The sequence below is a fragment of the Catharus ustulatus genome, chromosome 4 (genome assembly GCF_009819885.2).
Source record: "Catharus ustulatus isolate bCatUst1 chromosome 4, bCatUst1.pri.v2, whole genome shotgun sequence".
Classification (NCBI taxonomy): Eukaryota; Metazoa; Chordata; class Aves; order Passeriformes; family Turdidae; genus Catharus; species Catharus ustulatus.
The window spans coordinates 74,364,336-74,381,232 of NC_046224.1; the positions used below are offsets into that span (position 1 = coordinate 74,364,336).

The 16,897-nt window shown below is 39.0% G+C and overlaps 1 protein-coding gene across 5 annotated transcripts in view; it reads left to right on the plus strand.

Moving 5' to 3' along the window:
• EPS8 (epidermal growth factor receptor pathway substrate 8) overlaps positions 1 to 16,897 on the plus strand; it is a 119,592-nt gene that overhangs the window by 83,047 nt on the left and 19,648 nt on the right. For all 5 annotated transcript variants that reach the window (XM_033058028.2, XM_033058029.2, XM_033058030.2 and 2 more), the window contains 9 exons: positions 1,917 to 1,999; positions 5,698 to 5,834; positions 7,513 to 7,586; positions 8,600 to 8,726; positions 9,083 to 9,171; positions 11,401 to 11,475; positions 12,055 to 12,203; positions 14,045 to 14,228; positions 15,697 to 15,830. In XM_033058028.2, the coding sequence (XP_032913919.1) occupies positions 1,917 to 1,999; positions 5,698 to 5,834; positions 7,513 to 7,586; positions 8,600 to 8,726; positions 9,083 to 9,171; positions 11,401 to 11,475; positions 12,055 to 12,203; positions 14,045 to 14,228; positions 15,697 to 15,830 (1,052 nt within the window). The remainder of the gene's footprint in view (positions 1 to 1,916; positions 2,000 to 5,697; positions 5,835 to 7,512; positions 7,587 to 8,599; positions 8,727 to 9,082; positions 9,172 to 11,400; positions 11,476 to 12,054; positions 12,204 to 14,044; positions 14,229 to 15,696; positions 15,831 to 16,897) is intronic.

The following is a 16,897-nucleotide window of genomic DNA, read 5'->3' on the forward strand; positions in this document are numbered from 1 at the left end:
GCCTTCACACTTCCGAACAATTGGTATAAAATTGGTATGGTATAAAATAATTCAAGTTATCTCAATTTTATTTTATAATCTGCAAAGAACCCTGAGTCTTTTCCCTACTCTTTCTGCTCATTTTGTCACTGAACAATTAAACATTCTCTACATTCTCACCTCTTTGCATCTTTGCTCTGCTGGAGAGATCTTGAAAGGGAAAATAGTCCTTGCAGGAGGGGCGAAAAAAGGAAAGAGATTGCTTGTCTCTGATGAAAATATTATCTTCAAGTGTTAATTATTTTTTAATGTATTGTGCAGTGCTTCTTTATTTCTGAGGTTATAAATTTTAATTCTGTTAGTTATTCTCTGTAATTCCAGTTGATAATTTCCTGGGGATTTCTTAATTCCTTTGTAGTAGTTTGTATTATTGTCTTGAAACAACAGATTGTTAATCACACTGCACAATAGTTTTGGAATTAGCGTGGTGAGAGGATGATTAATTATTGTGTGATTTGTTGCAAAGATTTGCTGTTTTAAAGGAAAGTGAGATCCTGTCAGAAGTTCAGGGGATGTTGTTTTAAATATTGGAAGGATCCCTGTTGAGGTGTGTTTGGACCCAGTTTCTCAATGTGTAGAGTTGGTTTCATTTCTGAAGTTGTTCCTCTGTGTACATATAAAAATGCAGAGTACATAAGTATGACTTGGAAGTCCAGTATCTCCCTTTGTTCTCAAGTATTGTTTGATTCTGATACCATACCCTGGGTTTTTTTCTTTACCCATGAAGCTTTTCTGGTTTTGAAAGTTTAAGTCTTTCTCTATTGGTTTTCCCCTGCTTTTGTTAGAAGTGACAAGCAACTCCAGGAGCCTCTGCAATAAAAAAACAGTATAAATCATTTATTTGCGGCATTCTAATATGTTATAAACAAGAAAAAAAATTAACTAGTAAATACCAAGAGTATTGGATTAACGGAATTCTTCTGGATTTAAGTTCCTCTGGTCCCCTAAAGTGTTCTTCTATTAATCTGTAAACTGAAAGTATCACAACTATTCTGTAGATCAATACATTATAGCCTGGAAAGTCCCATAATCCCCTTGAATCCTAAAGTCAACAATGTCTTCTGGTCCTAGCAGAAGTTACATATTCCTCCCAAAAAGGTACACACTTCTGCATGATGAGGGTGCTAGGAAAGACATAGTCCTTGCAGAGTGAACCAGGCACTGACAGCTTTGGGTTTTGACAGCCTTTGTAGGAAATTAATTTGTCAGCTGAAGATACATCACAACATTCTAAATCCTGCGAGAAGCCGTGACCTATTTAATGCAGGATCTGTTAAAACAATGCTTTAGACGTGCATCAAAATTTCACTTGTGGGGCCACTGGTGGAGGCACACTGCAGTTGTGGAGTGGCAGGAGTGTACAGAGCAGGGAATCTCCTGAAAAATTCATCTTCTGCTACAAAGAGAAATTGGAGGCTGTTGTTATTTCTAAAAGGAAATTGTATTATTATCATCTATAAGTTAGTTTTTTAATGCTTATGCTGCTGCCATATACAGTAGCTTTCCTGCTTCTATATTTAGTAGATTTTCTTTTTATAGTCTGAGACAGACAAAATACTTGAGACAACCAAAAAATTATGTATGCAGTGGGAAAAAGTAGCTTATGTAATAGTGGTTGACTTGTAATTACAGCTGTTCAGACAAATTTGGTGTCTAGATTATGTTGTACTTGTGTGATGATAATGCTTGAGCCTGGAGTAGTGACAAAGATACCAATTCAGATTTTGTTCCATTCTTTTTTTTTTGTTGTTTATGTGTAAAATAATTTGTCCCTGTGCTTTTAAATAAATGGGATTTGCTAAGGTATTCTCTATCTAAAGGTGAGATACTTATTTCAAAGATCTGGGTCCTGATGTTTTCTGCTCCTGTCTCCTTAGGCTACCCTTATTCATGAGGATATTGAAAGTGCAATCAGTGACAGTAAAAGTGGGAAACAAAAGAAGAGGCTTGAAACACTGAGGTAAAAATCCAACTTTTTGGCATCAAATAATGTGACAACTTTCACAAGCTCTCCAGGCCAGCCTGCTGTTTTTAGGGGTGCTTGAGCTTTTTTGCTTCTCGCTAATAATATACTTCCAAAGTCATGTGTATATCTTGCTTTAATCATTTTCTCATGGTTTGTCAATTTATAGTGGCAGTCTTACCTTTTCCCATTCCACTTTTGTGATGGAAACAACTGAGATCAATTCCAGAGTATGGCATTGCATGTCTCAGTTCTGCATATGGGCCAAGTAGTTCAGAATTTAAGTAAAAAAACTCAAATTCTCCATAACTCCAAGTAAATAAGATTATGCTAAAAGCTTTGGGGATCTGAAGATGTTAAATAAAACAGCAACTGAAGATTTAATAATCTTCCTGCCTGCATGTTTAACAATGCTGAAGATTTCTTGTTTCCCTGGTAGCAAAATCTTCTCTGCCAGTTCAAAAATGCGGGAGAAAGAATCTGTTGGGTTCAGAGAAGATGAATACAGAAATGAGATGTAGCAAACAGAGGCATAAAAACAAGGGTACAAATATATTAGATACTGAATGGTGATGGTAGTAACTTGTAAGAAATTCAGTGTGTAACTGTATGCTGATAGTATTTCTCAATGATAATTGTGCTCAGACAGAGAAGTCTCTGTTGGAGAGAATTAGAATGAATGTATAATAGTTCTAGATGCCTGTTAAATTCTCATGTGCAAGTTTTGAAGATTTCCTAGAGCAAGGGGCACTCTAGAAAATCAAAAGAGAACCTGAACTGTGTCTAACTCTATTTGCAGGCTTAAAATTAAATAAATAGACTTTACCATTTGTGGGAGTGTTGTAAACCAGGTATAAGCTCTAAGAGGCAATCCAGAGGGACTCAAACACATTGGATGTGCTGGGAAATGAATGAGATTTAATTGAGGAAAGAATGTAGGTCAGTATATCTGCTGGGACAAATAATCTGAGATATCAGTCCCCAAGGGCTGTGAGGCCCAGGGGTCAAATGTGGGTGACAGCTGAGCACTGGTTTCTCCCTGTTGGCTCCTGTGCCTGCTGGCATTGGGTCACAGGGAGAGACCCTCCTGCCTCTCTGAGGGTCTGAGGCATTGCTGAGGTGCTGCAAGGCTTTGATGAATGAAAGGGTGCTGGAGAAAGGAAAGGCAAAGGATATTTTGTTGTTGTTCTTGTTATACACTGTTCAAAGACCAAACAACATTTGATGCTTTGTAGTCTTTTGAATGCTGTGAATGAAATGGGTTTATAAAAGATGAACTTAAGGCGAAGATCAAGTTTTTAAGTTTTTAAATAGAGCTCTGGGGAAGGAATGGGGAAAATGTATGACAGGAGCTACTGTGTTGGGTTTTTTTAAGTTTTTTTTTAATCCATTGGTATCAAGCTGCAGAATGAATTCAAAGACCTCTTTCCTTACAGAACTTGGAAATTGCAAGTGGGAACGTTGATATGTTTGTATCAAGACAGGATGAAAAGGACCCTGTTGCAAAACAGATCAGCCAGTGAACTTGGTTTTGTTGGTAGGGTTTTAAGCAAAAGGTGGTTGACAACTGGCCATGCTTAGGGGGCTAGATACTTGATTTGTGATGGCTGAAAGGTTGGTTCAAATCTTCCCATTTTCTCCCATACAAAAGAGAAATCTCACCCTTAGGAACTGCATGTGGTGGTAAAAATGCCACCTAATAAGCCCAAGCCCCTGAATTTATCTGTGTAAACTGGCAGGTCTTGTCATGTTCCTGGTGATTTCCCAGGTGACAAAGATTTGCTAACTCCCATGTGGAGTGGGTTTCCTGCTGTATTCAACATATTTACACTCCATGATCTTGAGTGCTGCTTACATAGCATGGTCTGCAGTCCAGGAGGTCCTTGTGAAGCCTCCTGGCTTCCTCTGATTGAGCACTAGAGATCAGAACATTTTTCCTTCCAGTGTCACTTGTGGGGATTGTTATGGGTTTAGGTCTTCAAAGAGCAGAGCAATTGTTGGTTGCTGTAAAGTTGTTTATTGTAAAGGCACATCAGTCTCAAAAGGCAAGGAGTCCCAAGTCTTAAAGTCTGTCTATAAGCTTTTGGCATAGAGTCCTGATTAGAAGTAAAGTCCTCGGAAAAGGCAGGAGCAGCAGTTCTCTGGTACAGAATCCTGGATAGAGGTAGAGGCTGTAGCCTGGTACAGACTCTCAAGAGGCAGATGCTCCCTGGCCTTTCTTCTTCTGTTCTTTTCTTCTTGTTCTTCCACTTCTTTCATGTGGTGGGAGTGATGATGATGGTGGTGGAGGAAGAGAGGGAGAGACCTCTCACTCCAATACACGGATTCTTATTTAGAACTTACCCAATGAGATAAAAACACAAATCTAAAGCATTTCTTCTAAACCTATTAGAATTCTGGTTCTCTAATACGAAAGTTTTCACATAACTTGTACCTGTAGCCAATCTATTCTGTCTGAAGAATGTAAGCAATATTCTTACTACAGTTCTATTATGTCCACAACTATATTTTTCACCTCTCACTGCAGCTTGTTTTTGAAACTTGCTTTCTACACTAGATTCTAAGGTTTTTGCTCTTTAAGACACTTAAAACACATTCTTAGTGACTTTAAGATTTATACTTGTACTTCATATCTCTGCAACTTAATAACTTACATTCATTTCACGATTATAAGCTGCACCATTTTGACTAAAATTTTGGTCCGAACCCAAAGTGCAACTTATAATCAGGTGCAGCTTATATATGGACAAAGAATGAAAAGTTGCTGTTTTAGTTTGGAGGACAGGTGTCTGCTGAGAAAGGCAGGAGCTTCTCTTTGAAATGGAGAATGTAAACCCCCTCCCTCCAAATTATTATCATTTTGAAATCAAGGGGCTTTCAGGGAAAGATATGGAAATCAGGAATAACAGTTCTTTACTAGGGAAATTAAAATAGAAATACAGTACTACAAAGAAACAAACCCCAAACCCTGACAAAGTCAGAGTACAACCTGACACCCCGTCAGGCAGGGTGTTGGTAGCAGTCCCATTAAATGGTGGCTGCATCCTCCTGCAGTGACAGATGTGGCTCCGTTGGAGCAGTGCTCCTGTACAAGGTGCAGTTTCCCTCTGGAGCTCCAGTGGTGATGTGGAGAAATCCCGTTTCCCTCTGGAGTCCAGTGGAGAAAGGGGCTCCCTTAGTGTCCCAAAACCTCTGTTTTTATTTTGGTAAGAAATGTTGGGCTCTTCCCCCTGGCTGGAGCAACTTCCAATGGGATGCAGTAATTTTATCAGTCCCACAGTGGGACTCAATGGCCATTAGCAGAAAATGACTCGCTGGAGGAAGGATGGGTTGTGGAAAAATAAAGAACAATGCCCTGCCTGGTTTCAATGGGTGGCCCATTAGCAGAATATCTCCCATGGAGATAAGGAACACAGCTCCCACCCTCAACAGATGGTGATAGAATAGATACCTTTTATCACACCCTGTATTGTAACCCAAGACAGTTGCCAACACCTGGACATGCGTCTTATAATCAGGTGCGGCTTATAATTGTGAAATTACTGTGCTTAAAGCTAAAGCTTACACCTCTATTTCATGTCTGTGTGGCTTAACATATTTTAATTTCTCTATAAAGGTTTTTAATTCAAACCTTGCATTTTGAGGCCTCTGTTTTCACACCCCAACATCTTGTGGGCTCTCTCCTCTGGCTCTAGGATGATTTCCAAAGCTGACAGTGCCATCCCTCCTCCCCCACGGGCTCCTGCCCCCGTGCCCCCCGGGACCATCACACAGGTGGACGTGCGGAGCCGCGTGGCAGCGTGGTCAGCGTGGGCATCAGAGCAGGGGGACTGTGAGTATTCCTGGGGCCTGCTAGTGTGCCAGAGAGTGGGCTTGGGTGGTGCTTGGCAGCAGCAGAAGAGATTTGGGAATAACTGTCTCCATAGAAGTGAATGGATGCAGAAGCTGTTGCACAAGGTCAGCCCTGTGCCCTCACCAGGAGCGGAATTTCCCAGCCTGGTTTGGAATGTCCCAAGCCACTGCTACCTGATCTGGGGAGAAAGATCTGTCTGTCACAATCTGACTTGTCATTTAGCCATTTTCTGGGTTCCTGTTCAGAGCTGCTTAGCTGGGTGTGGGTTCCAGGTTTTGATCTGGGCTTTTTTGTGAAGGCAGTAACAGTAGCACAATAATCTAATGATTCTCTCCTTAGTAGCAGTAGGACTAGATATTTTTGACAACTAAAAAGTATAATAATGAATTGAAAGGTGACTTGAGAGCAGCATGATTTATTTATATTATATTTATCTTTATAATGGCTGCTTTAGCTAATTAGGTTTGTTTGTTTTAAAGAATTAACTAGGAAATGCTGTAACTTTAATAATCTTTATGGGTTGAGATTTTTCTGTTTGATGGTTGTTTGTGGGGATGTAAAAACATTTTGATCAGACTTCTTTGAAAATAAAAGTTCTTAAGAAAGTATAAAGTTCCTTCTATAAAACAGACTAAAGAGGTTAAGATGAAGCCTCTTTTAGTTTGTTTGCTTGGGCTCTTTTAATAATAGATATTAAGACTGAGCCATTGAAAAACCTTGTATTCCTTATAATTTTTGTTTTATTAAATTATATCTATATCACTTAACAAAGTACACAATAAAGTACACAACTATGCAAAGAAAACAACTACAAATATTCAGGGAAATCTGAAATGCTAAGAATTATTTAATCTATGTACCTACAGTATTACATCTGTTTTGAGTAAAGGCTGTCTTGTTCTTCTGCTTGAGTTCTCAAATCAGAAAAGTTTCATTGGTTTAGAGTCTTGTCAGACCAATTATTCATCTGACTTCCTGCAGTTCCTTTTATTCCACTCAGGTGAATCTTTTTTCTAAGATGTGTTTACTGAAATTCCACCAGTTCACTAATGCAGTGCAGTATTTCATGTGGGTTAAAAATGCAAGACTTCTAATTCCTCAAAAAATTCACCCCTTGTTTTTTTCGGTAGAGTCACTGACTCTGGGCACTGTTATTTGGAAATATCAGTTCTATCATATCATTCCCTCTTCTTTCTGTGTTTCCAGACTTGACATCCCTTTTTACTAGTAACTTTTTACATAAGAATTGTCTTCAAAACCACTGCACTCTTGCTTACTTGCTTCTACTGGAGTAACTTTGAGCATATTTTCAAAATGGGATGATTCCTACTTACCTTGTATTTATAATCTGCCACTTTGTGTTGAATTTTTAAAATTTTTTTTAAAATTTAAAGCCTGGTACCATACTTCTGCAGTTAACTTCATGTATGCAGTTAAGTAGACTGAAAGCACATACAGAAGCTTTTTTGGTGAGCCCTGACAGGATCAAGCAAGACTTTGAGCTTGTGTGGAGTCCTTGCAAAGGGAATGGTAGAGTTTTGTCCATCTTGTTCTTACAGTAGTGTACTTTAAAGCATAAACTGTATAGAAATTGTTAGATACTAATATACTAATCCCACCAATATGCATGTCTTATTCTTTTTTTTCCTCTTTGCAGATGAAAAGCAGAGACAATACCCTGAGCAGGAAGAAACAGCAGAGATGATAGCAGCCAGGATTGACAGAGATGTTGTAAGTGAGAAGCCACAAATAATGCTTCATGGCTGTGAAATTTTGCTACTCTCCTTTGTGGGAAGACTTTTCATCACATGGGAAATTTAGTTCTGGAGAAAATGTTTCCAAGCAACCTCTGCTGGTTGTGGTAGAACTAAAATGAGCAGGTGGCAGTTTCTTTTCTTAATTATCTTTCTTAAAAAGTAAGAAAACCACACTGAATGTTGATGACGAGTTTTTTTGTGTGAAGAATTTTTTTAAGTAGACTGATTTCAGCAAACCATGTAAGGATAAAAAAAATTCCATCAATTTAGCAGGACTTGGATATGTGTAATACCTGGAAAATAAACATGATCATATCTGCAGACAGGTTTATTTATAACTTAAAACATTCCTGCACATAAGCAACAATATTGGGCATATTCTATGGTACCTGCAAGATCAAATATTGCCCAATGTGTCATTTGTAACTCTCCACTTCTCCACTCTGCTATTGCCTTCAGAACATCAGAGAGTCTTTTGAGAAAAACATGCTGGGACTGCTGTCTTTGTGTTTTCCCTCAGGGTTCATTCATTCTTCTCCAGTTACTCTTTGAAATCAATTCTTCAAAGAGCTCTTCTCCACAAACAGCTTAATTTGTAGAGAGTTTCACCAAATACCTCAATACTTAGTACTAAAGGAGATTATGAAGTTATACTCTTTATGAAAATGTTGTCCATTCAAATAATTGCAATTTTTTTCATGTGCCCTCAGCAAAAATGTAATGTGGAAGTAAATTGTGTAATTGCAATCTGAGATTAACTATCTTGTTACACATATTTTGAAAACTTCCAGCACGCCTGTGTTTAAAAAAAAAAAAAAAACCCCAAAAAACTTTACAGGTATATAAACTTAAAAACACAAGTAATCTAAATATGAAATGTTTAACTCAGGCATGAATTTGTTCCAAGTAAGGTTTTGGTGTCTCTGGACATTTCAATTTCTAGAGTATTACTGCTATAGAAACAGTTACTTTTCTTTTCTCCCTTAGCAAATTCTGAACCATATTTTGGATGACATAGAGTATTTTGTCACCAAACTGCAAAAAGCTGCTGAAGCATTTGCTGAACTTTCAAAGAGGAAGAAAACTAAAAAAAGTAAAAAGAAAGGACCTGGAGGTAAGAGTTCATAGTGCACACAATTCTGTTTCTCTCAGGATCATTGAAGGAACTAGGAAATGTCTTTTTGTGTGGTTTTTCTTAATCAGTGTAGCAATTTTCTCTCAATTTGAGCTCAAAGGTTCCTACACAGTATATGGTTAGAGGGAAACCTATGAAAATCATTTGCTTGAAGTCAGTGGGAAATGTCAAATTAGAGATGTGACCACAGAATATGTTTCTGCCTTGGTTCTATATTTACAAAATTTTGTAAGATGGTAAATTTATTATGTATTTTGTTGTTTACTTTATCTGGAATATTTCTGGAATCTATATAGATAAAAACAGGTGTATAAAAATCTCATTTTGTTCACCAGAGGGTGTTCTCACTCTCCGTGCAAAGCCACCACCTCCAGACGAATTTGTTGACTGCTTCCAAAAATTCAAGCATGGCTTCAATCTTCTGGTAAGTGCTAGCAGTCAGTGGGGCTGAGATGTGAGGCCAGGCCAGGGCTGGCCACCTCTGGGCTACCTTGGCCTCTCAGCTTTGGGCTGCTGCTACTCAGGTTCTCTACGCAGTGACTAGATGGGCATCTTTGCTGTTCAGCACCATTGTTTCTTCCTTTCCTGGTTCTTTAAAGCATTTTACTTGAGAAATTTGCTTTTTGGATCACAGAAGAATGCCTAGGAAGGTCTGTGGGGCTCACAGCTCTGCTGTGTGTTTGCCAGCATCACCAGCTGTGCCCTTAATTTGGTTTTATTCAGCCATGCCCATCACACTCCCTGCACTTGTTGCCATCATTACCCAGGACCTTCTGGCCTCAGAATGTTCATTCCAACAAATTACTGTCTCTTTATAGGTTCTCAATAAGCAGAGATGACAATCCCAGAGACTTCTGCTGGCATCTCCTCTTCTGCAGGGGGGAGTCTCCTATTCAAGGGAGGCAGCACATGGGACACCACCAAACATTTTATGTCACACACTGACTGTCCCTTCCAGCTGCTGGGGAGGCTGTGCCAGTGGGGAAAACTGTTCTTGAATTCACTGAGTCAAGTTAACTTCTTTCTTCCTCCTGGGAAATGAATCCTGATTGCAGGAAATATTTAGACATGTTAAAAATATCTTAAAACAAACAAACAAGCTGCATCGAGTGTTGTGTTTCTGACCTTAAGGGATCGCTGTTTTGAGGGAGGTGGAATATCTTGGAATGTGTTTATCCTCCTCAGTAAAAGATGGAATGTTCATGGTTTTTTCCATTCTTCTTATTACATTCTGCGTTTAAATTAGTTGTTTTACCCAAGAACAATCTGTACCTCTTTGGGTCTTTCTCTTCTGTGCAGGAGAAGTCACAGCCCTTGTTTTGATGCTCAGCAGCATCTGGGACCTGTTTCTAGATTTGCTTTTGAGGAGTTGTGCTGTGACAATGCTTGAACAATGCTTTGCTTCAGCATCTTTGCAGGAGCAACAAAAGCCTGAAATTTGTGCTTTATGTCAGGCAAGGAGAACTGTATAAAATGAAGAATCTGGTTTAAAAAGAAAAGGAGTAGCTAGGGGAATAAAATCTTCAAGTAGAATGGAAATAGTTTTAAAACCTCATGCCGGAAGCTTCTAGAAATGCCTACTATCTGTCAAAAAGCTCTAGATAGACTGGAAATTGGTTGTTATGACTGAGGAACATCATAAAGGAAGTTATTAGAAGCAAAAACACATCCTCCTCCTCCTCCTCCTTTCTTCATCTGGAGGGACAGTTGGATGTAAAAGCAGAACAGCAGACAAAAGCATTCTGAGGAACAGATGGCAAGATGCAATAAAAACTACTATAACTCTTTAAAGCTTGTTTGGACTCCTTATTTCTGGAGCCTGCAAAGCTAATGGGTGATCAGTAGATAAAAGAAATTCTCCAAGGAGCTCTATCCATGAATTTTAATGGTTTGAGGTTTTAAATTTTTTTTTTTAATGGTGGTGTTTGGTCATGGGTTGGACTTGACGATCTCAGAGGTTATTTGTAGAAATATCTTATTGTAACAGATAAAGTGATAGATGAAATTCACTGCTGATAGATGTAGTAGTCATGGACTGGTGAGGAAAATCGCATATATAGAACAGAACAAAATGTTGATGTAATGGAAGTTCTTGGGAGAAAGAAATCTGTGTTCAGTGTGATCACCCAAACAAATGGTAAAAACCATCATGGGAAAAAAAAAAGACAGCAGAACATTATCAAAGAACATCAGTATGCCATTATGTTACCTGACCTGATTTTTTTTGCCAGTGTAGCTAAATTGAAGGTCCAGGGTGGACAAGAATGCTTGAAGGAATTACTTCAGCTTGGAAAATACCAGATTCAGGAATAATGTAACAGGTCTGTAAATGGTTATGAGCATTGCTAGAAAAAGTGAATTGAGAAGGACAGTTTAGTTTTATTTGAAGACTTTGCAGAATACTTATGAAAGTAAGAGCTGTCAGATTTCCAAAGGAGATGCTTCTTCACAAAGCATGTAATTTGGTTGTGGAACTTCTTGTTTTGCACAATAGGTGCAAAAATATGCATGGAGTCAAGAGCAGTGGGATGGATGAGCACGTACACTTAGTGGGTGTTGCAGGCCAAGCAAGCATGACCATTCTTATGTGAAGTATTTATTGTCTCAATAGTTAAATGGTTCTTAAGATGCACCCTTTGTTTTTTACCTGCAGGCCAAGTTGAAGTTCCATATCCAAAATCCTAGTGCAGCTGATCTGGTTCATTTTCTCTTTACCCCACTACATATGGTAAGGTTTTACAGTTTTCTAAGTGTTTACCTTCAGAACACTTGTATTTATATGCTATGTAACCTTTTCAAATATTACAAGATTGAAATGTTGTGTCCCTGGACAATAAGTAAGGAGAAATGTTTGCACCTCAGGATGAGGTTTTGTTTGGAAAATAATTTATATCCTTTTCTGCATATTTTCCCTTCTATTAAATGTATTCATTTAAATCACCTTCAGCCTTACACTTTCGCATGGTAATTTTTAACTAGCAATGAAAAATTGAGGTTCTCTACATAATGCAGGAGAAGAGTTAAAAGCATATAAGTATGTGTGACTCTGATCAGTAAAGCATAAACACTGTCCAGAGTGGGTCTAAATAAAAAATGGTTGGTGACCAGAACAACAGCTCTCCAGCAGTAAATAGTTTAGTTAATTTGTAGGACACACTGTTAGATTCTCAGAGGGGTTTTTACTTCTGGGGGGTGTTTTTGTGAGAAATTACTGTTTCCTAGCAGCATTGTAGATATCATAAATCCACAGTCACTTCCTTACCGACAACCTGTCTGTTCTTGGCATTATTTTAATCCTTGGATTTAGGTGGTACAGACGACAGGAGGCCCAGAGCTTGCTAGCACAGTGCTCAGCCCCCTCCTGACAAAGGACACCATAGACTTCCTGAGATACACCATCACCAGCGAGGAGGGACAGCTCTGGATGTCCCTGGGTGATTCATGGACCAAAGCCAGGTGAGAAAAAATCTTCAGGTTTTAGAGAACATTCTCTAAAATCAAATTTATTGACATGGTTATCCAACCCCCAATAAATTCAGTATTATTTTGTTAGGATTTGGGCTTTTGAGAACGGTTCTTGGAAGGTTTTGGAAAGGAACTCTCTAGCTTCACTGGGATTTGAGATCTCAAGGAGAGACAAAATGCAGACAGAATTTTTTTTTGTCAGTGATATCCAGAACCTCTTGACATAATCTTCTGCAGTATCTTTTTCTGAACTGTCCCTTGCATGTTTCCAGTTGTTTTTCACCATTATTTTTCCAGCCCATCTATCTGGACTTCATTAAACAATTTGAAGATGCAATAAAGAGTGACGAAATATTAAATAATAGCTACAAATGTCTGTTTTCAATTTCCAACAATAATTGAAAGTTAAAAATTTGGATTAGTTTGCAATTAGGTAAATTGAACATGCAAAAGAGAAATCTTAAGTAAGCAAAGTGCATTTTGACTCTATAATCTGTACATTTGATGATGATGAAGTATGTGATCACTTGGGCTGGAAATGCAGCATATTTTTTGTGTTTATTCATCCTTGCTCTTAAATTTCAGATTGGAACACAAATGTCTGCCAGATGAATTTTGTTTTTATTAATGATTATTATTAATTATTTGTTTGATTGAAAGCTGTAGAGTATAAGGAAGGTTGCATGGGAGGAGTGGAAATAGCATTGGAGCCCCGTGCAGGGAAAATGGATCACTGGGCAAAATAATGGGCTTCTTGTCTTGGGAACTATTCCATTTGTTTGGTTCATCCTGAAAAAGGGTAATGGAAAGAGAATAGCTCATGTTTGGTAGTGAAGAATAAAACACTTAAAATGGAGTTGGCTGATCTGTGCAGATGAGAATTGATGGTGAGATTGATCTCAGTATGTAGAGGCACCCTGGAGTAGGATGCAGCAGGACTGGGGCTTGATAAAATCAGGGATTGCAGGCCAAGCCCTGTAATTCGCTTTGCTGACTGCCCATGTGACTGGCAGCATTTGTCCCTTGATTTTGAACAGTGTCAGCAACGAGCCTGTTAAAAGACTGCAGTGTACATTCCTGATTCTGCATCCACTGTGAAGACACAGTCATTTATACTGGGGGACAGAGTGCTGTGTGTAGTGCAAAGGCAGAGCAAGAAAGCATCAATTTAGGCATTTGCTATTGCAACAGAGAATGATAATGGAGCTCTGAAAAATAATACAGTATTTTATAACAGTCTATATACTATAAAACGTGATTATGATTCTTGTGTCCTGGAGCATATAGAGTTGGGTGGGGTTTATGTCTGTAAAAGCTATTGTTTGGGTTTTTTTGGTTTTCCTGTAGCTAGGCCCCCTAAGTTTCCATGCTTTCAGGCGTTCTTACAAAACTGGCTGTTTCTCTGAAGTCTTTTGCTGGTACTTTCACACAAATAGAGCATTGCAATATTTTCCCCCACGTCTCACCATTAAAACAAGTCCTAGATTTGCTTTGACTGATTCTCCTATTACCCATCTTTTGCTGTAAGGCAGAAATTTGTTGTGTCTTAGCACTTTAACAGCAAACTCCTTCTGCAGGGAGGATAGTTGAGGTCAATAAATGTAATTCTCTCTGTTCTAGCATGATTCTGCCTGTATACTAGTAAAACTACTATACTACATAAATAAATAAATGTACTAAATAAATAAATAAATTTTGTCTGTATACTAATAAAACTACTATACTCTCCTCTATACTAATAGAAATTCTAATGAATTCCAGTTTATGGGAACCCTATTGAACCAGCATTCCTGTACCCTTTGACACAGATTTCTAATTTGCTTTTCACACAGAGCTGAATGGCCAAAAGACCATTTCATTCCCCCCTACGTCCCCCGTTTCCGAAATGGCTGGGAACCTCCCTTGCTGAATTTCATGGGAGCTCCAAAGGAGCAGGAGCTCAACCATTTGGCTGAGTCTGTGGCCAACGTGGCAGAGCAACAGCGGAAGCAAGAGATGAAGAGACTGTCAAGTGAGGTAAGCTACTGCAAAAGTGTTAATTAGCTAATGACCACCAACCCCTTTCTTCCTGAGGATGATATTCAGGGGCATCCCTGGAGTAACCATGTCCTGGCTCCTGCTCTGTCAGTGGAAGCTCTTCACACTTCAGTGTAAGTTATAGGAAATCAAATACCTGCTCAGCCACCAAAAATGCCATTAGGAAAATATAAGGTTTTTTTCCCTATTGCTGTCCTTGAACTTATGCACTTCTCTGTCTCAGCCGGGAGGACACTCCAAGCCCCTAAGGTTCAGTTTGATTGAGCTCTGCTATCAGATCCCATCGATTTTGAGAATAAACACTTTGGGCAATGTCTGAACCAAAGTGCTGTCTATTTGTATGGAGACTTCTGTGGGGTTTAATTGTTTTTCATAAGCCCTCAGTCCCTTAAGTGAGTGTCTCTGGGTGCCACATCAGACTCCTGGAGGCAGAGGTTAGGTGAGAAACTTTCCTGTGGCCACATTAATAGAGACAAGAAAAAAATAACCCAAAAGCAAAAAAAAAAAAAAAAAAGGTAGGAGAAAAGGAAAAAAACTGTAACAACCCAGGCTTAAAGATTTGGCAAATTCTGGTGAATCTCAACCAGTCCAATTTATGCAGCTGGATAGAATTAGCTATTTCGATATCATAATATCCACAAATGAAGTGTTAAGATTGGTCTTGTTTTTGGAAATGGTGATTAAGATAATTTTTGCCTAGAAGGAGAGTGTCAATGCTGAATTTAAGATGAGTTTTTTTGGTAAAAAAAAAAATAAATCCTAAAACCTTGAATATTCTTACATATGTGCTTGTGATAAAGTATGATTATTTTCCCTAATTAAAATCTACAATTATGCCAACTACCACACTCTTTTTTGCATTTCTTCATGGACTGCAGCCATATTCAGTGAGGCTGTGACATGAATGAGCCTTTTCATACTATGATCTATGATCATAGAGTAATAATTTTACTTCATTCCTTACACAGACTTACTGCTGGCTGGGCTAGAGATTTGTGGCTTAAGGTGTACATCCAGAACAGAAACACAGAGAAGTTTATGTCCAAAACAGAAGCTCAGAGCAGTTTTACCTTGCAGTTTATGTCCAGAACAGAAGTCCAGAGCAGTTTTATAGTGCAGTTTATTTTAAAGCAGTTCAGCCATTGTTTATAAGTTGTGTTTCTGCAGTGGTATCTGAGAGATGACATGGCCCATGCCCCAGAGAACTGTTTTTCTCAAGAACATCCCCTGCAATATTAATGCAGTGGGATGACTCGGGATGGAAATTCCTTTATTCTCCTCCTTTTGATCTCCGCGCTTGAAACGCAGAAGTTATTAACTTTTCATGGCAGAACCCGTGGGCACCTGAGGATGGGGGGATGCTGGCAGGACCCCTGGGGGTGCTGGATGAAGAGCAGGGAGGATGACACTGATGCATTGGCGCCTTTGTTCCCTTTTTGTCTTGCAGCCTCCCGGTGTTCCCGACTACCCCCCGACGGATGGGTATGCATTCAGTAACACGGTGTACAAGAGAGGGCCTCTCCTGGACCAGGGGGCAGCTGTGGCTGCCTTTAAGCAAACTGTTAGCCGACATGTAGATAGGTAACCCTGCCCTGCCAGCAGTCCTGGGGCTGTGGAAAACTGTCCGCACTTCTTGCTTCTGGGGTGGCGGGGTCTATGACTGCCTCTGGTCGTGTTGTTGTCTCTGCTGGGGAAGGGATTCTGTTTATTCTGCTTTTGCTTTTCTGAAGTGTATCACTAAAACTCTCTTTGTGTGATTTCTATGAAATATTCTGTTTATCTATGATGTTAAATTGCTGCTTTTGCCAGAAATTATTCGGTGGGGTTCCAGTCCAATTGCAGCACAGGATCCACCCACTTCGGTTCAAATTTCAGTTCTGATTTGTTTCATGTTTAAATACGCTCTTTGCTCTTTTTAGAATTACAAAGAATGACAAGTCTGCTCTGAGATTTACCTGTCCTCCTTTTGACTGATTGTTTTATTTTCTTAGCTGTTCACTTAGTGCTCTGACATCTCCTGCTTTTTTTTTCTGGCCTGGTGTACAAATACCCACTTTCAGAACAGTGACACCTCGTCTCTTCCATCCTCGTTCAAAAGTTACAGAAAATGCTCTGAAATGTTTGCATAGCAAACAGTGTCTTTTTGCACATCCTCTCTCACCCCCTTAATTTTATCCTAAAACTGAATAACTTGACAGGATGATATACAATGATCTTTGGCCTTGTCTCTGGGGAGAATTTATACCAGCACAAACTGTGGAAACAGATTGGTAAAGAAGCACTGGAATTGCTCTCCTGTACCTAACCATATTCCATACATACTATATGAAAAGTATTCTGTCTTATGAGCCATGGAAGATGTTTAAGCTAAGTTTTGGGGATCAGCCTGCTGATTAAAGCAATTTTGATTTAACTCTTTTGATGAAAACCCTTTCAGAATCCCTAGTTTTGAGCCATGTGCTAAAAGATCCTGTTGCAAAACAATTCCCATGTGGTGTGCAGGTTGAAGACATAATTATTTTCCTGAACTTTGGATTTATTCTTCATAGCAACAGCAGCAGAATAGTAATCTCTTAATTGTTTCCTCAAACTTGATTGCCTGTTGCATTCTTCTCTTGGGACAGTTTATCTTGAAATCTAGATGATCT